The 22,459-nt window shown below is 44.0% G+C and overlaps 1 protein-coding gene across 1 annotated transcript in view; it reads right to left on the bottom strand.

Annotated features, from left to right (window-relative positions):
* Positions 1 to 22,459, bottom strand: part of RYR3 (ryanodine receptor 3) — a 568,547-nt gene that overhangs the window by 40,635 nt on the left and 505,453 nt on the right. Inside the window, 13 exon segments of the mRNA XM_021099907.1 lie at positions 496 to 569; positions 3,079 to 3,155; positions 4,884 to 4,963; positions 5,107 to 5,206; positions 6,679 to 6,735; positions 7,989 to 8,040; positions 8,456 to 8,562; positions 10,149 to 10,245; positions 13,036 to 13,148; positions 13,617 to 13,748; positions 15,698 to 15,757; positions 16,069 to 16,239; positions 18,921 to 18,935. Of these exon segments, the coding sequence (XP_020955566.1) occupies positions 496 to 569; positions 3,079 to 3,155; positions 4,884 to 4,963; positions 5,107 to 5,206; positions 6,679 to 6,735; positions 7,989 to 8,040; positions 8,456 to 8,562; positions 10,149 to 10,245; positions 13,036 to 13,148; positions 13,617 to 13,748; positions 15,698 to 15,757; positions 16,069 to 16,239; positions 18,921 to 18,935 (1,135 nt within the window).

Consider the following 22,459-nt stretch of genomic DNA (forward strand, 5'->3'; position numbering starts at 1 on the left):
TTAAGTCTTAAGCTAAGGCTGGCTCTATGAACACATCAGCCTGGAAGTGCTTCATCAGATCTACAGATGGGGGAGCTCCCATTGTGGCTAAGCAGGTTACAAACCCCACAAGTATCCATGAGGATGCAGGTTTGATCCGTGGCCTAGCTCAATGGGTTAAGGATCCGGTGTTGCCATAAAGCTGTGGTGTAGGTCACAGATGCAGCTCACATCCTTATGGCTGTGGTGCAGACCTGCAGCTGCAGCTCTGATTCAACCCCTAGCCTGGGAACTTCCATATGCTATAGATGTGGCCCTAAAAAGCAAAAACAAACAAAAAAACCCCAACCAAACAAAAATAACAACAACAAAAAAACCACCCCAAACACAAAAACTACAGATGGAAATGGACCCAGTCCTTGTAGATTAAGCAGCACTGAGCAGAGGCTCTAACCAGCAAGTTAAATCAGATTTTAATCAAGAAGAGAACAGCCTTCACCTTTGTTAGTTACTTACGTGTTCCTTCCTCAGTAACCATCCCCAGGCCTTCAGCTTTATTCTGCCTCTCAAATGCATTCAAATCAAGGACACTTGTAACAGAAAGAAAACAGGTTCAGGGCTACACGCAATGGGGAAAATGGTTTTCTAATGTCAATGTGCCCATCGACTAAGAATATCCTGTCCTTGTATCGTCACAAACACACTAATGCGTTACCGTGTGGTTGAGAGTCTTAATGGTTCCCCAGGTTTTCCAGGCAGTGCTGCCCAAGGATACCTACACCTCACAGCCCTGACCATGTGCAAAGACGAGGGTCAGAAACTCTTATGGCCACAGTCATTGTTGGTAGAGTTTTAGTCCTTTCTTATGGATGAAGATTTAGAAAGGCTTCCCAAATAAAGAAGGAATAATCTATTTCTAAGATTTCTTAAGGGAGAGTATACTTTAAACAGCATTAATTATGTTCACCAACCACATTTACCTACTTTCTCTGTGAATCACAAGGAATTGGGGCCCTTAGTGTTCTGGATGAATAAGGATGGAGAGAGATACAAACTTTCAGATCTTGAAGGGCCACACCCTTTTCTTCTGTCACTCAGGAGCCAATAGTAGCCACAGTTAGGCTTTCTAGAGGCAGTGGTGTTGCTAGGTGTTTCTGAACCTGTGATGAGTTGGCTTTAATTTATGTTCTCATCTTCTTCAACCTTCCCTGTCAAAGCCACCACCAAATCCTACTTAGCCAGGAACCCCTAGTACAACCACACAGCTATGATGATGAGGATAATGACCATATTATTTCCAACTGGAGCTCACTATTTTTCTGATAGAGTCTAACTCCTTCCCCAATATGAAAGATTCCATAGACTGAAAGACCAAAAAGTCTCATAAGAATATAGATCTTAGGTAAGATTCTGAAAAACCTCCCTTTCTTTTCACCCCTGAGCAAAGGAAACATATCCTGGTTTGGAAAGACTTGGGGGGGAAATCCAGCACCCTCTTCCCCCTTTTAGGGATTCCTCTCTAGGGATGTTCTTTAGGGAACATCTTGAGAGATGTTCTGGAGTTTAGATGAATTTTAAAGAGAAAATGAAAATTCCTATTGCCATTGTGTTGTTTTTGCCCACACCCTGCTCAATAATCCAAAACTATCCTTTGCTTTTGGTTTTGCTGTCAAGGGAGGAAAATATGGAAATAGGACATTTGGACATAGCTGCTTTGAAGCATCATTTCTGATTCAGGAGACAATCTGTGCAGTGGACATTTCTGACCCTTAGTCTAACCCAAAATACCAATTTCAAATGTTTTAATTTCTTTAATGCTTAACTATTTTACAAATACAAATTATTTTTATAATCAGCAAAACCCATTAAAATATCTTAAAACCTCTGTTAGAACTCAGGTGGCCTCTAAGGGTATGTCACCATCCCTCTAAGCCATCATTATAAATGACATTAGTGATATTAAGTACTATGGACTATCAAGAGAACTCTTTGAAATTTAATTGAGAATTTCATGAGCAATATGGAACTGAAGTGCCTCAATTTTGCCATCTTTGAGTCCACATGTACTATTTCACCCTTAGTGAGTCAGGTCTGGCAATATTACATTTTCTTTCCCTGAGAGAGGTAATAGATGAGTTGGCCGCTGGTGGGGGGAAATGGAATTGAGAACAAGGGATTGTATTACAGCTCAGATAAGCTCTCTACAACCCTAGGGTACAATATTGACCCAATCAAATGTGGTTAGCAATGGTACGAGGTCCACCATAAAAAAGAATCCCAAATTTTCAAATGGACCAATGTTCTAATTTTAAGAATTATTAATTGGAGGCAAATGAGCTAGATAATTAGAACTTTGACGTTTTCAGAATGAGTTGCAGATGATTCAAAATAATATGAATCTTGGAGAATAAGCTGACACTTTTCTTAGACTGCTGGCTTGTTTCTGAAACAAGCAAGTAAGGTAGCCTTATGACTTCTGGTTACCTACTGTTCATCTGTCAGAGGGTTCAGCCATGAGGAGAGGCTTACACAACTGGATAATATAAACGGAAAGTTTAAGGCTTTGTTTCTCAGACAATGTCAAAATGTTCCCACGCTAGGCTGTACCCTTGTCAAAATGGATGTATCAAAATATGTACCCACCAAATACATATTGGGGCTCAAAGAACTGTTAAGACTAGAGATTACCAAAGTGCCTCATGGGTCTAATGAACACATAGATTTGAGTCATACTCAGGATTCCTCCTCTTTTTGATTCTTTTCTAGTTTGACTTTTAAGGGCATACATGTTTAAGAGAAACTTGCACTCGGCGCTGAAGAAAACCCCACCATAAAAAAGGAGGCAAGTGTGATTAAAAAAACAAACAGGTGTAGAGGTGTGTGACTGTGTAGATTACATCCTCTCCCAATGCTATTTGAAGGTAATCCTGAAGGCTGGAGGAACAATACTCATCCTCTTAGCTTTCTAAAGTAGGTATTCCATTCTCACTAACTCCACAATCAGCTAGTTTATTTTGTGGCCCATCCACCCCACTCTCCTTTCCTTAAGTAGTGAAGGGTTTTTTTAAAATATGCTAGAGATGGTTTTTCCAGATTTACCTGCAAGACTGCATAAGACCAGAAAGGCTTTGAAAGAACCCGGCATCCTTTTTCTCCTTTAGGTAATCTAGCATTTTCTGCAAGGGAGAGACATTTAAAAAGGAAAAAATGATGACAACTATAGCACAAGCACTGACCATCTTAATTATGATGGACAGCTGGCAGGTCCCAGTCATGCAGGAATATCGAGTCAGATCCAAGGTGGTGGTTAGTAACCCCAGGTAAGCATCAGATTCTCCACCCATGGATCAAAGCTTCCATGTGCCTGAGCCTTGCCCTCTACTATGGAACTAGAACCTCTTAAGGCGGGTGTTTTATTTAAAAAGCTTCACTGGTACTGAAAGTATTGTAGATCTTTGACATTCACAGATTTACTGTTTGAAGCCGCTTCTATGTGGGAACAGGTGCCACAATCAGGGATCTAGTAATGCCTACATTTGCTGAGGTATAATCTGAACAGCTCATGCAATGAATTTAATGCACTGGAGAAAGGAGCTTAGTTTATAATGAGCCTAGTTGAAAGCTCAGTATCTCTTTCACAATGAGACTTAAGTTTCCTCTGTTCTCTGTCACTAGGAAACCAGGAACTTTGTCTGACATAAAAAGAATTTTCTTTCTTTCTTTCTTTCTTGCTTGCTTTCTTTCTTAAAGGGCTCTGTAAGAAAGTCAGCTAATGGGGTGGTGATAGAAGAAAATAAAGTGAGGGCTGCCTTTGGAAATGGTAGTTCTTACTCAGAAAGCTGTTTGGGATGAATTAAAGGCTGGAAGAAATCACATGCAATAATGGTAGTTATGGATTTGAGCTTCTCAAAGGCCCTGGGATATAACCCTCATGAATACCAAGAGTCTTTGAAATTTCATTTTCCTGTGCACACAGATGCTTTTATTTTTAGCCAGAGCCTGGAGTGCTCAGGAGACACCAGTGCATTTCTGTCTTCTGTAGCCAGTTCCAATTCAGATTGCTGAATGAATTCTATGTGCCAGGCACACTCCACTATGTGTTCTCTTATTTAATGCATGATGGCAGAGGTCTTTATTTGCACTATTCACTGCTATACTCTCCACCCCCAGAACAAAGCCTGGTCCTGGTGCATAGTCAGTGATAGTTAATGGCTGTTAAATAAAAGAATAAATGAATGAATGGACACACAGTAGGTGTGTGGGGTTATGAACCTCACTTAACTGATCAGGCTCCTTGCTCATAGTAAGGAACTGATAGGCGAAGGGTTGAAATAAAATCCTAAGACTGGAGTTCCCCTCGTGGCTCAGTGGAAATGAATCTGACTAGTATCCAGGAAATGCAGGTTTGATTCTCTGGCCTCGCTCAGTGGGTTAAGGATCTGGCATTGCCATGAGCTGTGGTATAGGTCGCAGGTGTGGCTCGGATCCTGCATTGCTGTGGCTGTGGTGTAGGCTGGAAGTTACAGCCCCGATTCAACCCCTAACCTGGGAATCTCCAGATGCCAAGGGTGCAGCCCTAAAAAGACAAAAAAAAAAAAAAAAAAAAAGAAAATTTAAATCCTAAGGCTTAGAAAATTCCCTCTAGAGCCTATTTCTGCAGAAAATCATGTAGTGATGAAAAAGGGAAAAGTTTTTCTGTTTGAACTCTGGGTAAATCCTCTTTTAAGTACACGCATGTCTGTAGACTCCCAGTCTTGGCTCGGCTACTCAGACATAATTGGCCACTAAGGACAGACACCAGCCAAGGCAATTCTGGGTAGCCACCTCTGTAGCAGAGTCAACACCACTTCCTGAAGTGTGACAGCTGTCAAATGGAAACACCACCTCCTGCGAGTCCCCATTACCTGCTGCACGCCGGCGTTACCCCCGTTCAGGATGGCAATCCCCAGCTTCAGAGTCTCAACCACCATGGGGCTCATCTCACCTGCCGTGGTAAAGATCTGATTGAATCACCAAGGAAACAGAGGGTAAAACACATCTACTGGGCTTTATGGGGACCCTTTAATAGTGGCTTCATGTCACCGTGTGACAGTTCTGTGGCAGTTCTGGAGCCTGTGCAGAAATCACCTTTGCTGGCGCTTATCATCTGAAGGACCATCTCAGCAGCTCCACGCTCATGCAGACGAGCTTGCTGATAGAGGGTTTTCTGCTTTTCCATTTCTTTTTCCTGGAAAACAAAAGCGGGGGTATGGAGATCTGTTTACCCCCAGGGAATTCAGTGTGGTCAGGTGAGTTGACAGAGTGCATTTTTACTTGCCTAGCAAAACAACACACATACTTTGATTTTTTTTGTTTTTTGTCTTTTGTCTTTTTAGGGCCATACCCGCAGCATATGGAGGTTCCCAGGCTAGGGGGTCTAATCAGAGCTACAGCTGCCAGAGTATACCAGAGCCACAATGACACCAGATCCCAGCCACATCTGCGACTTACACCCCAGCTCACGGCAACGCCGGATCCTTAACCCACTGAGTGAGGCCAGGGATCAAACCCGCAGCCTCATGGTTCCTAGATGGATTTGAGCCTGCTGCACTGTGACGGGAACTTCCAACACACATATTTTGGAACAAAGCAGACCTGGGAAGTTTGTTTTTAGATGCTATCCAGCTTTCCAAAACTGCTCACCTATAATGTACTCACATTTTGATGCTGAATTTTCTACTTTTTGTACTGACAGCTGACACAATCCATTCCCCTGTGATCCTATAGGAAGGACACCAGGAAGTGTGTCCTTATAGGAAGTGACACCAGACTAAAATGTGTTTGTTTTCAATGTTCAGTCATACAGGAAAACCTGCTGGGGGCTCAGCTGGAGTCTCTGAGTGTAGGAAACACCCACCAATCCAGAATGCTCAGACCCTGCTCAACAGAGACTCTACCTGATATGAGATGCTAGAACGTCAGGACTTTCCAGAACTGTAATTATGGTCATTTACTTCTCCTGTTGCATAATTTGTCTACAAAACAATGCAAGTAAACTAAGATAGTTTTATCCTGAGCGATTCAGAGATTTTGCACTGCCTCAAAATCAAGATAGTTATTAGGGACATTTACAAAATAATGGTGCAAAAACCATCCAGTCTCTCCACTGCTTTGAATGTTCACCTTTGAGTGTTTGAATTCCCCCCCCCTTTTTTTGATTTTTAGGGCCACACTCTTGGCACATGGAAATTCCCAGGCTGGGGGTCCAATCAGAGCTACAGCCGCCAGCTACAGCCACAGCAACATCAGATCTGAGCTGCATCTAAGACCTACACCACAGCTCATGGCAATGCTGGATCCTTAACCCACTGAGCAAGGCCAGGTATTGAACCTGCAACCTCATGGTTCCTAGTCGGATTCGTTTCTGCTGGGCCATGATTGGAATTCTGAATTTGCCCTTCTATGGCCCCCTTTGCTACCATGCTTGGATAGATGTAGGAGGTTTTCCAGAAGAACAAACCTGTGGGGCTGTGTGTTGACTGGCTGCCTGCTCCCTTCATTTAGATGGACAGACAGACAACCACCACAACTGACAGGTGTGCTCATCCAGGGCGACTTGTGCATTTGCTGCCAGATACACACGGTGGGTGAGCTGCATGGCTAATGTCAGCCCCCACCCCACAGGCCCTCCTGTTGGCCTCAATCTTAGCAAAAACTTACTTCAAATGTTTTTTCCTTGTCTTCCTCCTCTTCTTCATCTTCCCCACTCTGACAACTCTGAATTCCATGGAGCAGAAAGAGAAGGAAACAGATAATCAAATGAAAGGGGAGTGTAATAAACAAGACTTTGTTCTACCGGGTGAGGGCAGGGGACAGGATGTAATTCACAGGCACTTCAGGACCTTGGCACTCTGTAAAACCAAGAACACCTGGACCACTGCAGGGCCACATTCTACTCACAGTGCTGCCTTTGCAGTGACCAAGTGGTTTGGAAATGAGAAACGGGACCCAGATCACAGGTCAACAGGGACCTATCTGGTTTTATTTTTTATTTATTTTTTATTTTTTTGTCTTTTTGCCATTTCTTGGGCCACTCCTGCGGCATATGGAGATTCCCAGGCTAGGGGTCTAATTGGAGCTGTAGCCACCGGCCTACGCCAGAGTCACAGCAATGCCGTGTCTGCGACCTACACCACAGCTCATGGCAATGCCGGATCCTTAACCCACTGAGCAAGGGCAGGGATCGAACCCGCAACCTCATGGTTCCTAGTCGGATTCGTTAACCACTGCGCCATGACGGGAACTCCCTATCTGGTTTAACCATGGGTCTAAACGCCGCTACTTAGTAAAGTTCCAGTGTAAATCAAGAGACAGGAGGGCAGGGACCTGGCCCTTTCCTAACAAGAACCAGGGCTTGGCCATAAGCTTATGGAGGCTCTGGATGTGAATCCCAAAGGGACCTCAAGGTGCAGCTGGTAGAGTTACAGGTACTCTTGTACCCCAAGAGACTCCCCCTTTTCTGCTCGACCTTAAGTTCTCCCATTTGAGATGCAGCAGTTTGCTTAACCACTCAGCATTCCAGGGGCCCCCATCCCTCTACGTGACATAGAAATAGCATCTCTGGTCTCTCTGTCTCTTCCAGAACACGAGGATCTCCCTCTAGTCTCTAAGTTTGTTTGCAAATGTGCCTAACTTCCTGCAGCCACAGATGTGTCTGAACGGCTAGGCATGTTCTGAACACAGAGTGAAAATTCGAGGATGATTTGTTTACCCAAACCCTGCTTGGCTGGCTTAGGACTGCCATGTGGACCCAGCCACTAGACTCCACTGTCTCTGCAAAGCTTCAAGGTGTCCACAGGATGATGGTGGAGTGGTTTATTAAAGTTGCCCGTATAGCACATGAACTGGGCAAAGCCTGGAGCCCATGTTATGCCCCAGGCCTGGACCCGGGGCTCAATGTGACAGTTGTGCCTGAAGAGGTCTAAGGGAAGCAGAAAGACTGAGAGAATGAGCAGAAAACGCAGGTGTACCTTGGCCATCATGCTAGAATAGGAGGTGTACAAAGGGTCGTCTTCCAGTTTGCTGGAGAGAAGGGAAGAAATATTTAGCAGGCTACCTTTAGATTCAGCAGGAAAGACTAAATGCCATACAAATCTTAAATGAAATGTATTAGCGAATTCATTAGAACCACCCCCTCCTCCAGCCAGATTCCTAGAACCCACTCTGAAAATCTGAATGAGCATTGGGTCAACATGCAATTCAGGACTGAAATGATAATTTCAGGTGGCTTCATCTTCAGACTCAGTGTCACACATTATGATGAAAGGGCTGTGGTTTATGTAATTCCCCTCAAGGTTTCTTGATGGCCCACCGCAGAGCAGCAAGAGGGGCTGCTCAAGTCTGGCACCCCTCTCTATGCACACTGCCATCTGCAGGAGGACTTCTGGGGCAGACACAGCTGAGTCTGGGATGAACTGGTGCTCCGGTTCGTGCTGACCTCCTCTCCGTCAGAGCATTGCGGCTAAAGTGGAGGATGATCTGATGAAGCGGGTCTGGCTGCTTGTCTGTCTCCTCCTCCTCCTCCTCTTCCACCTTGGGAGATTTCTACACAAACCAAGGCAGACAGGTTTCAGGCATGGATTTCAGCATGTGGCAGGCCAGCACACTCGAACAAAGAGAAGGGAAAGCACCAGGCACAGAGCGCATCAACTCAAAGCACAAAGAGAAACCACTATGTCATACGTTCACTTCAGGACAGAAGCCTCAAAGACGCAAGGTTTGGAAAGGAGATACAGATAAATATTTTTTTCAGCCCATCAAAGAAACATTCCGATTTTAGGTTAAAATGAAATGAAAGGAAAAGCAAAAGCCTGACCGCAGGAGAGGTGCTACAGACCGCAGTGAGCAGAACTCTCATGCAAGCCCTGGGCACCCGCGCTCAGGAGGAATGCCCCAGACAGTCCCCTAGAGGCTGCATCTTTTGGCCGACACCTGACATTTCTCTTGAGAGCTGGGCTGGGAATAGGAGTGGGGTGAGAGTAACAGGGATGGGGTCATTTGGGGATCTGCTGCTAGTCTAGACTCAACCCAGCAAAACATTTCTCTTTCCTGACCTCATCCCCTGATCCTGAAAATCTTGTTGTTTCTGAGAGATGCCATCCTGGAGCTGTGACCCTTGCAGTTACTCCTCTCCTCAAGTCTTCTTCCTATCTCCTCTGACAGAAAGGGACAAAGCAGCTGATGCCAGCGATATAAGTGGGTTTTCCAGTAGTGGCAGAGCCAGCAGGGTGGACCATATTCATTAAGTTGCTGAGAGCTATATAGGTGGTGTGAATGGTTCAGAAGGGGAGAGTTGCAATGATGCTCACGGTTGAATTCACACTCATCAAGAAAACCAAGTAATTGTCTTTCTCACTGACAGGAATATATGAAAAGAATGAAGGGCGCAGAGAGAAATGGCAAGAAAATGCAGGTGAAAGGATTAAAGGAAAAAAGAAGGAAGAGGGAGAGAGAGAGAGGGAAAGAGAAGGTAACATGGGAAGTGTAAATATGAGAAACCAAGGATTAGACTAGTGGAGAGATTAGGGATGAGAGAAATAGATGAAGGGAGAAATAAGGAGAAAGAGGAGAAGAATTAGGGCTTGGCCAAAGGAGAGGAGGTTTGTTTCTGAATCAGGTTGAAACTCAGTGGTGCGGCTGTCATAAGCACCCCTGCCTGTTGCTTCAAGTAGTTCTAGAGCATGAAGCTTGTTAGAGATGGGGCATGGCAAATTTTCAGAGGGGCCAAAAAAGAAGAGTGAGATGCAGGAAGGGGATTTAGATGTGTCTCTCCCATAGCGGAGCTACTGACCAGAAATGCGGGGCCTCAGCAAGGGCAGACCAGCCTCCTGCAACCCAGGGTGCTCAAAACTTAGTATGAACTTGCCATGGCACAGCTGTGCATCCCAGCTAATATTAGTTAATAATGAGGAGGAGGAGGATCACAGGACTGGCACCTCCAAATGAAATTCATCCTCTGGTTCTTATGACCATTATTAGCAGGGCTTTCTCTAATAACTTACACAGTTAATTCCTTGCAAAATTATACACCCAATTCTTTGTGAGTCTTGAATGGTTACAATGCACACACATGAATACAAAAGCCAAATTCATTCGCACCCATATCTGCTCCCAGTTGAGTCAGTACTTACAGCCAAATCCTGTACTAGTTTCTCTTCAAAGGAATACTCCTCTGTTTCTATCCAAAATCTCTGATAGCCATGGAGGAAGAGGTTAATAGAGCGGTGCCTGAGCGGAAGGGGTGAGAGTGAGGTCAAGAGGGGTCCACGGGACACCTTGTTTTAGTTGGGGCGGTTAACGGTTAGTAAGCAGTTTTGCACAATTCTTATCTTCTGATTGGTCAGGGTAGCCAGGAGCATGCTGTAAGCCAACGGGCTCTGACAGGGCAAATCCTGAATATCTGGAACACCTTCTGAATGAAACGTACCAGGGTTAGTTCAAGACCCAGGGGTAACCACACCCCTATTTTGGTCTCATTGGGTCTTGATCACATTTCCTCTCTAATGAGAATTCATTAGCCAAGGCACAGTCCTGACAGATCTGTTAACTATGGCAATTTGGTTATTCCTTTTGGCCTGTCCAGGTAACCTAATCTAAATTATGCTGATAGCGATTTAATCTCTGGTACACTGAAAACAGCAAAGTGTGGCTTCTTTACAGGGCCTCTGAGGAACCCCAGGGGCAAGGGCCTCAGCTTCTACTTAGGAAGCAAGGCTTGGGCATGGTACACTCATTAGCTCAACTTCTGCATGTCTTATGGGTTCCGGCTGAGCCCTGGTATCTGCGAACACTGAATAAAATGGCCCAAGCCACTTGCTCCCTAGAAGACAGGAATACTAGCCACTGAAGAGCAGGTAAGTGCTTATCCAAATGTGAGGAGGACAGGAGAGAAAAGAAAGGTCAAGGTCAAGACCAGAGTCCTCAAGACCAGGTCATGGTTTCTAGTACACAGCCCTCAGCACCTTTCTTCAAAATCTGACCAATCAGAGTTCTTTTAAAAATTGTACAAATGTGTGTTTTTATGGTCATGTTAAATCATGGTCAAAAAGGAGGAGTGTGCAGAGAATGAGCGGGGTCTCTCCACAGGTTACATTACCATTAAAATGAGTATAAGCCTGTCATACTGAGTTTTTTCATTAACCTTTTCCAGCCAAACCCGTTGAAAGGTGCTCAGGAAGAAATTGTTAATTTTGTGTCTGGGGAAAAGCATACAGGTTTTCTTTTAAAAACTCACATCAGAGAAATGTTTCCACATCATAAAATAAATCCCTTTAGCCCGGTGACTTGGCAGACTCCATGCCATTTAGATCCTCACAAGATAGAGAAAAGGAGTGGTCTCCACCCCTAGCTTCTTAGTTTTTATTGTTATTGCTGTGAAATCTATGTATGATCCTCAATGCTAGGGATAAATCCAGGGCCACCCCTCTAAAACAACTGTGTTAGAGCTGGGGGTGGCACGTTTCATCAAGGACACAGGGAATTCCTGGACTTACCATTATCTAAGACAGGGTAGTGTTGCTGAAGGAGCAACCAAAGTAGTTAAAGGTGGTACTAATACTTTCAGTGGATCTAGGGAAAAATGCTTGTTTTTGAGAGCTGTAATTGCTGCCTGGCTGGCCCTGGAGACAAGTGCTAAGCCCTTCTGGAGGTCACATTAGTGTGTCCTCAGATGTGGCTCTCTACCAAGGGGAAAAGCAGATGCTGTCTGATGTTTTACCACTTCCAGAAAACAGACAAAAGGCCTATGCATTTCTGCTTTTTCTACTGGGCTGTAAATCTCATTCTTCTTCCAGGACTTTGGCAGTCTTCATGCCCATGACTGCCTGGCTTAATTTTTTTAGCTTTTAATTAATGAATTCTCCTTTGACATGTGGTGCCTCACTCCCTTGCAGAGACACTAGTCAGTTTGCTCAAGAGACTTGGAGGCACAGGTGTGTGTCTCAGAGGCCATGATTCTCCACCATCTTCAAAGACCCTCACTAGGAGAGCTCAGGTAGCCAGCTGGCTCAGGACAGGGCTATAGGACACTAAGGACAAATGATGGCCAAAATGTACAACTGGATGAGAGCAAATGTCAAGCACAGGAATAGTCTTTCATCTGATAGTCCAAAGAAACACATTTGTTTATGTGGGATTCAGAATCTACTTGGCCAAGTCAGTTTATTTTTCCTGACCAGGAGAGGATATGCCTACTGATTTGAAAGTTGAGTAAACAAGGGCTGATAGTAACCACCAGCTTTGTTTTTTGATCATAGGCCCAACCTTGCTGATTATGGAATGAGTCTGTGGATGGGACTGTAGTAGCCACATCACCAGCGACACTGAGTCAGTCTCAGCAGTTAACACTAGCCCAGTCTATACTGATAATCTGCTCTATGCTGACATAGCACATGTGTTCACACACATTCCATATTCCAAATATTCACAGATTTTTGACTTCAGGTATGGATGAAACACCCAGGTAGAAACCTTAGGCCCATGACTGGACTCTTGGGCCATCTTCCGCCAGTGCCCTTTCTTCATCTTCAAGGCAAGCACATCATGCTAGTCTCAGGATCCATTTATGTACTTGCTGAGAAAATGCAGTAATTTTGGTGTCATCCAAGTACTTGAACATGGGAATATTGTTTCATCTGTGGGTGGAATTTGTGGTAAACTATTTTCAAAAACAGTTCCCTTTTTCTGGAGTGCCTTTGCAGCCTCACAAAGACTCCTACCTAGGTAAAACTAAAGAGCTCCTGTAGGCTTACACAGCTGATTTTACAGTGCAAAATGGTGAGCTGAGACAGGGTTGGGGGCACTAAGGAACCTTATCTGTTTTCAGTTTTTAATGCTTACCTCGATTACCTTAGTAGGCCATTATCTTACAGGCAGATTGTAAAGGCTCTGTGGGTGAAGAATTTCATTTTATACCCCTGGGATCATGAGTGTCAGGGCCAGAGAGAGCACAGCTGTGGGGGGATACCTTAAATCTCATCTCTGACTCACATGCCAGGAGGAAAATGACACAATACTTGCCTGGGAAGGTTGTAGAGAGGGGCCATTCTGAAACAGGCCACCACTGCCCGTTTCCGCTGCTTTGATAGCAGTTTGTGCCAGACTGCCTTCTTGGACCTCAAAGGCTGTTCCACCTAAGAAGAAATCTCACAGGTAGGTACACACTAGGCTGATCTGGGTGGCAGAAGATAGTCATCTACAGCCCAGACTTCTCAACCCTGGAAGAATACTGCTTTCCCAACTGTAGTCAGCAAAAGGTACCCAGCAGTCAATGATTCAGTTTGTGGAAGTCCTGGGTCTTCTTTCTTCTTCCCACTGCTTTTGGTGGTTTATTGCTTAACAGCAGCTTTACCAAAGAGTAGGGAACTCAAACGGGTCATTTCAACTAATGGAAAAAATTTGTAAAACATTGGGAAGATTAAGTACTGAGGTGTCTTGGTACCACAAGGCACTAAGATAACACTTTGGGTGAGCTGGAATATCCTTGCTCTTTGCTTTCTGTCTTACAAGGGTGCTCTTAAATAAGAGCTGAGTGTGGAGAGAAGCTTTATATTCTCCAGGGCAGTCTTGCTTCCTCAATTCTCAGGGCAGATGGTACTCACCTGCTCCAGGTGGAAGACAGCTGCTGAAATTCTTTGTACACGCTCCACTGTCTTTTCTGGGTTGGAAGGTTCTTCACTCTTCAAAACATCCTTGTATAGGTTCAGTTGCCACTTTACAGCTGGGTCATCAGACTGCAAATTGAGGCACACTCATGAAATGAGCAATCACTTACACTTCTTGTACTGAAAAAGCCTTTTACTCCTAGCATGGTTCTATAGTATTCAAGATTCTTTTCTATTAATGCCTCTTTCATTTTCTCTATCATCCTTTTTTCGGAAATACTGTAGATGCTTAATAGGAACTTCTCATTCTGGTTTATATGATTCTTAACTCTTCTGTCATATTTTCCATTCCTTTCTATGCTGCATTATTTCCTTAAATCAATTTTCCAATTCATAAGTTCTCTTTCCAGCTGTATCTATACTATTTTTAATCCATATAGATATTTAAATTCAATGATTATTAAGTTAAATGATTATTTTTCATCATTTAAATCACATTGAAGTCTTTTTCTTTCTCTTTTTCTAAGACTGCACCCATGGCACATGGAGGTTCCAGGCTAGGGGTCAAATCAGAGCTACAGCTGCCAGCCTACACCACAGCCACAGCAATGCCGGGTCCTCAATCCACTGAGTGAGGCCAGGGATCAAACCCAAACCTCATGGTTCCTAGTTGGGCTTGTTTCTGCTGCACCATGATGGGCATATGAGACAATGAGGTTCTTTTTCAATCCCACCTTTCTCCTCCTTTAAAAAAATAATGTCCAAGTCTTGCTTTATAGTTTATATTGATGCCTTTATTTCTTTAAATATTTCAAGCATACTTTAAAAATTCCTTTCTGTAGTTCCTTTGCTTGAATTCTTCCTTTTGCTGCATTTTTTGATCCTCTACTGGTGGTAGATATCCTTTTATACTATATATTTTATTCCATTTATAATTTATCAAAGTATAGTTGATTTACAATATTGTGTTAATTTCTATGGTACAGCAAAGTGATTAAGTTATACATATATGCACAGCCATTCTTTTTCAGATTCATCTCCCATCTAGATCACCACAGAATACTAAGTAGAATTCCCAGTGCTATACAGCAGGTCCCCACTGACCATCCATTCCATATGCAATAGCGTGCATATGTCAATTATTATTATTATTAATATGAGTTTTTCTTGAGGAGGAGTTTTGTTTACTAGCATCTCAGTCATATTCTAGCAGGTAGAGACTCTCTAAGTGGTTTCATTGCTGTTTTTGCAAGAGATTCATGGGTTTCACTGGTTCAAGGCTAATTTTATGTTAAGTTTCTTGCTCTACATGTATGCACAGCATGGGGAATTAGGCCCCATACTCCTCTTCCAGGTTATTGAAAACCATGGCCCCTATATCTGGTCTGAAAGCCCTAAGGTTTTTCCAACTGCATCATCTCATTACTACGATTTAGAGTCCCTTCTTTTTTTCTGGCACTTGGAACTTCTTTTTACTGCTTTTTGTAGTATATTTTACCTACCATTGCTATATATTTGGGATGGAAAAGAGAGGCTATCTGTGTCATTTTAGGCTTCCATCTTAGATAACAATGTATCTGAGGAAAGAGGTGTTCAGATTTGCAGGCCTGGAAAAATCTCAACTTGCCTTAAAATCAAAATTGACCTTGATTTTGTTTTTTTTTTTTTTTTGGATTATACTACTCAGATACAAAGTTACTTTGTTTTCAAATCTCTAGAGCTGGAAGGGCTAAAATTTCTCCCAGGTGTCCCTTTCACTCTTTAACTAGCCTCAGAGTCAGTAAATTCTGAGACCTAATGTAACTCTCCTGCTATGGCTTGATGCTAACACAGTGGGAAGTGGGAAGACATGTTTTATTGGGCTTCTTTCCAAGAGTGGAGGGATGAACAAAAATTAAAAGCCAAACAATTAAAAATTAAGGACAGAAAGTTAGGTCTACCAATTAAGCACAAGTACACTGAGAGTGTTTTTAGAACACATTAAAAAAAAAAAAAAAAGAGTAAACTAAGTGCCAGTGTGGTGCTCCACAGCCAGAAGGAAAGCTCACTGAGTTCTCACTGTCTTCCTGCTGTATTACCTTTTCTTGCAAGTGCAAATTATTCCGCAGGTGTCCCTTCACCTCTTCATCTGTGTCCCTCTGTGAAAAGAGATGTTAAATCTTATTCCTATACGTGTAAATGTAAAGCAAGGTGCAGGGATGTGCAGGAAGCAAATGGACAGTTTTGCTTGGATCTTTATCACAAGAACAAAAGCAGAGAAATAACAGAGACTTGTTCCAATAAGCATGTGCTGACTCTCTGGTCAGCGGGAAAGACGAGGGCATGTTGCCTCTGTGCATCTCAGCTTCTGCTCACTGGTCCCCAGGGAAGGAGGACTAACCCTTCACGGGCCAAGCACCATCACCACCACCTACATTACCTGTGCAGCCAAAGTGGATGGGTGACTTACACAGCTGTATCGTGATTTTGCGAGGGAGATCAGCTCCTGATCACCTGGGGTGCACATATTCAAACCGATGGGCAGCATTTTCTTGAGCGCAGCCACGATGAGGGAGGTCTGGATGGAATACAAGTCTCCCCTCCGCTTTGTCTTCTTCCGCTCCTGGTCCTGTCCTCCAGACTAGGAGATGAGGTTGAAACAGAGGACCTCAGTGATTCTGAAAGGCACTGCCTCATCTCGGAGGCAAATTGCCTCCTGCGGCCCCATCACTACAGCTTGGGCCTTTCTACATTTCAGAGGATAGCAAAGGAACTTGTTAAACAAAGACAACCAAATGGCCATTCAAGACCAGCCCTGAGCCTACACCCTCTGCTTGTGCGCATGCTTACGGAACCACGTGACCCCCCCCCACGCCGAATACCCACAGTCTCTGCTCACTCATTTATTGGTCAGAATCAACAAACTGTTGTTTTCGAAAAAGAGGATTTAGGAACTGACAAAGAACTTCAGAAAAGAACTGAGAATCCTGACGCTGGGCAGCAGTAAACAAGTGAATGAGCATCACCCTGGAATAACTGTTCGTGGTCAGGGCTGGACTAGTGTTTCGGAACACCGGCACCCCACTTGGCCCTGCCTGGAGGCAGTGCAGAGAGGAACCACCAAGTAAGTAGGGCTGTTTTGGAGTCTGGCTGGGGGGAACTTAGGAGAAGCAGTACAGATAAGTGAGAGGCAGCGGTTTAATCTGGGGCGAGTCCACCCTCTTGGGTTACACTTTTTCATCCTTTTCTGGGAGCCTTAGTCCACTGAAGTGGGAGGTTTCAGAGAAAGGGAGGAGGCACGGCATCTATGACAGCTCCAGAAAGCCAATTGAGAACCCGTTCCCATACAACACGTGGTGGGTAAGGGTAGGTTCAAGAAGATGAGGCTTTGCAGTAACTTGATTTTAATGAGTCAGGCTCTGAAAGAGTCAGGTTGCCCACGTGGTACCTCCCTGCACTGACTCTGGCTCAGCTGAGGGGGCATGTCCTGGAAGTGCAGGAGGGCTGGATGGTGGGAAGTAGAGCATGCAGGGACTGCGAGACAGGAGACTCGGGGCTTTTTAAAGCTTTGCTGAGGTGCCCTCTAGAGTCTGCAGCGCTGTAGTTTGCAATGACACAGACACGGGTCAGTGGGAACTGGTGGGGAGGCCAGATGCCTCCTCTGGAGCTGGCAATATAAGACCTAGGGCCCTGGGCAGCAGCAGAATTCATTTTTTGAAGGACTGGCTTTCTGTGAGAAGAACAGGGTCAGAATTAAGATTGCTTTGGGGGCTGATCTCTTTAAACTACTTTCCAAAGTGTGAAGGAAGTTGATAATTATTAATGGACGCTCTTAAAGTGGAGATGTCTTCTTTTATCCAGCTTGTGGATGCTGCACTTTCAGGTCATTACATCATAGAAGCCACTGGCTAGCAAAACCCAGTCTGACCGAATACTGCCAGATAATTCTATTTTGTGCCCGGTGCTCCAAAACAACAGGTCTGACCCAGGACAGCAGTGGGAGGGGGCAGTGAGAAACATGGGGGCAGGGGGAATGAGGCAAAGGGGAAGAGGCTTTTTGTGTTCTAGATATACTCAGCTGATTCACACAAAGACTTGGAAAGCTTTGCCTTTTACTGAGTGGCTTTCTGGATTCCTTACACATCCTACCACCAGGTATAGAATCTAAAGGCAAAACTCATTTGAAGTCTAAATTACCCTTGAAAATACTTCAAACCATCCATCAAGGATAGAACTCAGTTCTGTGTATATAAACTGTGAGGTATCCTGAACATACAAACAGTAAAAGGTCAACAGTAACATGACATATACATGAAGTAACTTGAAGTATACAATCAAGTAAAAATGCAAAATGTAGCCATGTGGATTTGATACACAATTTAAATAACTTCTTGCTCACTTTATTCAGCCCATCTCATGTTGTTCTGACTACAAATGCTGCATAGAGGATGTGACTCTAATGTGCCTGCTACTCCAATAAAGCATTTCTAATCCTCCCAACAACTCTGAGATACCAACACGTCAGTTTTACAGTGGAGAACATGATGCTCGGGGAAGTTCAGTGATTTTTCCAAGGTCACTCAGCAGTTAAGAGTCTGGGCCAACATCCAGACCCACGTCTACCTGGTTATGGCTCTATTTCCCTTTTCTGCCTCAGAGCTGCAAGTGCCTGATCTCTGCACATTTCCCTTTCTCTGCTCCATACCTGAGTGCAGAGGGCTTGGGCCAATGGCACAGACACACTTTAATGGAGAGATAGAAAAATATTCTCAAGCAATAACCTGTTTGGGTCACTAGGAAATTGTCCTAGGGTTTATTCTACCACATGTACATTTTATGCAAAAACTCATGGCTATGTGCTGATTTCAAATCCTTGACTTTAGTCCTTGGAAAATTCTCTTTGACTCTTGGGAGTCATATCATATCTCGCATAAGAGGCAGATAAGTATAGTGAGCAGGGGTTGGGATGACTAACAGCCAAGAAGAGGAGTGAGTCCCCCAGGCTCTCAGGCCCGTCAGCCTCCCTATCTCTGTTAGTGTGCTGGCTGCAGAGTGAGCAGCTGGGGAAGGGAGCAGAGATGGCAAGGAGACCTCGGATAGGGCGAGGCTTGGCTGGCTTCCCCGGCTTCCCCATTCCAAGGGTGGGTAGGCCTACATTCACTCTTTGACAGGCAGTTGTCTTCCCTGGAGCAGGCCTGGGGAACTCCAGGTGGGAAAATCCATTCTGTACCACCCCCAAGGTGATCACAGTGCAGAGGGTGGCCAGAGCCTGGCACCTCTAATACTAGGACAGAAAAGACACGTCATGCATTTGACCTGTACCTTTACTTGCATGGCCTGTGTGGAAAGACAAGAGAAAAGAAACAAAAGTTGGTCAGTAAAAGCAGGGGTCTGAAGCATAAGGTACCACATGTTAGTCAGAGTTCCTTTGCCCCCATTCCTCAGTCAACACGACAGAAACCCAACTGCTCTGGAAGCTGATTGAACATGCCATGATGTAGGAGTAGGAGGTTAGGATGGAGGTTAATTGGATCAAAAGGACTTACACCCAGACCAAGGAGCACACCCTTGCTGCAAGGTCATCTGAGACCAGCCTTCTAGAATGTGTGACACTCAGACCCAGTAGTCTTTAGATTTGACCACCCATGCTAACTCTTTAGATCTAATGCCTCCCCCCTCCCTCCTCCCATCTGTCACCTGGGTGGGCTGTAGACAATCTGCCATGTAACCAAAAACCCTAATTTTCTTTCTTCTTTCCACCCACCACATTATCACCTCCAGAAGATCTGTGGTTACAAAAAGAGTAAAGAGAACTAAGCTAAAGGGTCATATATGTGCATATATGTGCTTCCAAAAATTTTTTTTTTGCTCAAAAAATGTGCTCTAGGAATATCCAAGGTGATTCAGGATCACCCCACAACCCAAAGGATGGGGCATCTTCAGTCTTGGGCTGTGACCTTGAACTATACCTTAGGTCAAAGGCTTCTACATGTCAAATTTTATTCTTTTCTTCACAAATTGCTAACATTGGTTAACTCACTGCATTTCCCTAATGCTGGAAATACATTTATTTATCTAGTTTAAAAAAATTTTTTTTTAATTTTCCAAACAGAAATCTATACATTTCTATACGTTTAAAATCATTTAATTTCCCCACACTTTATCACCAATAGTTGATGATTGAATAGCAATTTATGTGGCAACTTAAGGAAAAAACAGAGACTCTTAAGGGCAAGGGAGCTGGAGGACACAGCACTTTGAGGGTGGTGTGCTGCACTGAGCCAGCAAAGGGGGAGGCACTGGGGACAAGGACAGGGCTGTGCCATCCGGGGTGGTCATCCCCACTGAGAGGGTAAGCCAAGTAAAGAGAGGGAAAGGGGAATTTTCAAAAGCTGGTCTGGAAATGAGAAAGCAAGAGAGAGCACAAAACAAGGAGCGAAGGCAGTAGAGCGAAGGCAGTAAGAAAGGAGGGAAGGGTGGGAAGAAGAGGGGGAGGGGAGATGATGAGGGGGGAGGAGGGGAAGAGGTAGGGGGAAAAGGAAGGGGAAAGAGAAGAGGGGGGTGGGGGGATGGGCAAAGGGAGAGAATGCACTTGAACTGCCCAAGTGCAAGATCAAAGGGAATACAAATCAAAGTGAAAAAAGTAGTGGGTACAGGGCATGAGAGAGGGGGTGAGCAACTAGCGAGACAGATGAAGAAGACAATTCACACTTGTCACTCTGAATACCCTTGACAAGCACAAAGATATCTTCCCAAGTCTACCTTGTCCTTTTTCAATATACTGAAATCACACTCATGGGGTGGAGGGGCTTTAAGCAATGAGGCACCCCAATATTTCCTGCATCTCAACTCTTTTAGTGTTTACAATCTGGGTCAAGGAACTGGCATTTCTTGGGCTAAACACATTCTAACTTACCATTCCCCTCCAAGGAAGCTGCTGCCATTTTTCCAGAAAACAAAACAAGTTTAAAAACAATACAAAAAAACACTTGCTCAGCTTTGTTATGTATAGCTTAACATAGTATTTGCAAACCTGTGTTATATAAACAAAATATCAATGAGCTCTCCCCAAAATGTGCTTTAGCTGCTGGAAAAAGAACACTTCTTTGAACAGACCTTCAATTAATCCAATATGAACAATGTGGTCCACGTATATTTCCCCCCCTTCCTTTCCAATCACAATGGCATGTGCAGGGTGTGTGCAGTGTGGAATGCAGCATTCCAGTACACTTATCTCTGCAGAGGCTGCCACGTGCACTGCAGCCAATTCCATTTGTACAACACCAGGATTCAATTAAGAGTGGAGATAAAAGCAAGCACAGGTGATCATTCAGATCAGGTAGTAAAGAAAACATCTAAAATCAGGAGATTGGGGATTCAGCTGATAAGGCGAATCTTCCCTCTCCATCCTCTCAATATGTAGTTCTACATCTAAAAAAAATTACCAGAAATGGCTGAGTTGCTGTTTGCTGGAGGCAGGTATTTCTCTGTCCGAACTAATGCGCTGCATTTATGTAATATTATTCTAGTGATGCATTTAAAACTGACTTTTCAACAGGGCCCACAAGTAGAGCTAAGTCAGACAGCAAGCTCAAGCCCATTCTACAGATTGGTAAATTGTGGCTCAGAGAAGTTAAGTGAATGAAGCAAGGCCATACCTATACTCGACAGCTGGGCCAGGAGCAGGACTTGGCTTCCTTTCCGTCTCTGGTCCTATTTACTACTATACTTTGTGTCTCGACTGAGGCAACCGGACACAAGAACAATACAAATATTTGTCACCCTGAGAAGCACAGCAAATATTATTTAACATGGGAGTGTCCTTACATCCATTATTCTGATGGTCTGATGTAAGTCTAACCCTTTCCCACATGGCTCAGAAAAAAACTGGCATACAATGTCAGTGGAAGTGAAATGAAAGCACTTGTTCCTGTGGACTAACCTTACCAGCATGGAAGATGCACAGATTCTGAATATGACCAAACTCTGACAAGTCAAACATAGCTTTTCCTCATTCAGTTATGTCAAGGAACACAGTTCCAGGTTAGTTTGTTAGTAGGTTAGTTTTGAAACATCATTTTTTGTCACTTCCTCTCTTTCCAGTATAAATTCAAGGACCCTGAGTATCCACTCATCAATAGAGGGTCAGGGTATCTTTGCCATTTCTGCTCATCTGGGATCCAAATCCTTGTATCAAAGTTATTTCCATTGCTTTGTGGCCATCCACTGACAATAATAATGGCTGCATCAGGAGCCAAAGGACCTGCCCCAATCCAAAGGGGTCTGTTTGCAATTCACTGACTTTCTCTAGGTGGACAGGATCAAAGAGGAGCCTGTGACGGCTATAAGAAGACCCTTCAAAGGGAACTCAGGGATAGATATCTGGGAATCATGAGTCTGAAAAATCTCTCTCTCTGTACCTCACATGAGCAGCTGTGTTTTCCAAAAGTCGAATGCAAAGTAAACTTTGGAAAATCAAATAAAAATTATCTAAAGCACAAAAGGATCCACCATAAGTAAGGTTCCCTTGAAGCAAAGATTTCTCTTGAGTATATCTATATGTACACCTCTATATCTATCTATCTATATGTACACCTAATCTCTCTACATTGCATGTGCACAGCTTTATTAAGCCTTACTAAACAGCATTCACCAGATTCTAAACCCTGAGAATCAATTTCTGGATGCTAGAAGAAATGTTATGGTCAATGTAACTAAAAGGTGGAAGAGATGGGAAGTTCAGGGTGATTGCTGCTGATTAGAACTAGCATGCTTGGTAAGGCTTTGGGTGCTGGAGTTCTGGTCCCTTGTCTACAGCTTGGCATAGCATACAAAGGTCTTTCTTCCCAAATGGTTACTTG

The sequence above is a fragment of the Sus scrofa genome, chromosome 7 (genome assembly GCF_000003025.6).
Source record: "Sus scrofa isolate TJ Tabasco breed Duroc chromosome 7, Sscrofa11.1, whole genome shotgun sequence".
In the NCBI taxonomy this organism is placed as follows: Eukaryota; Metazoa; Chordata; class Mammalia; order Artiodactyla; family Suidae; genus Sus; species Sus scrofa.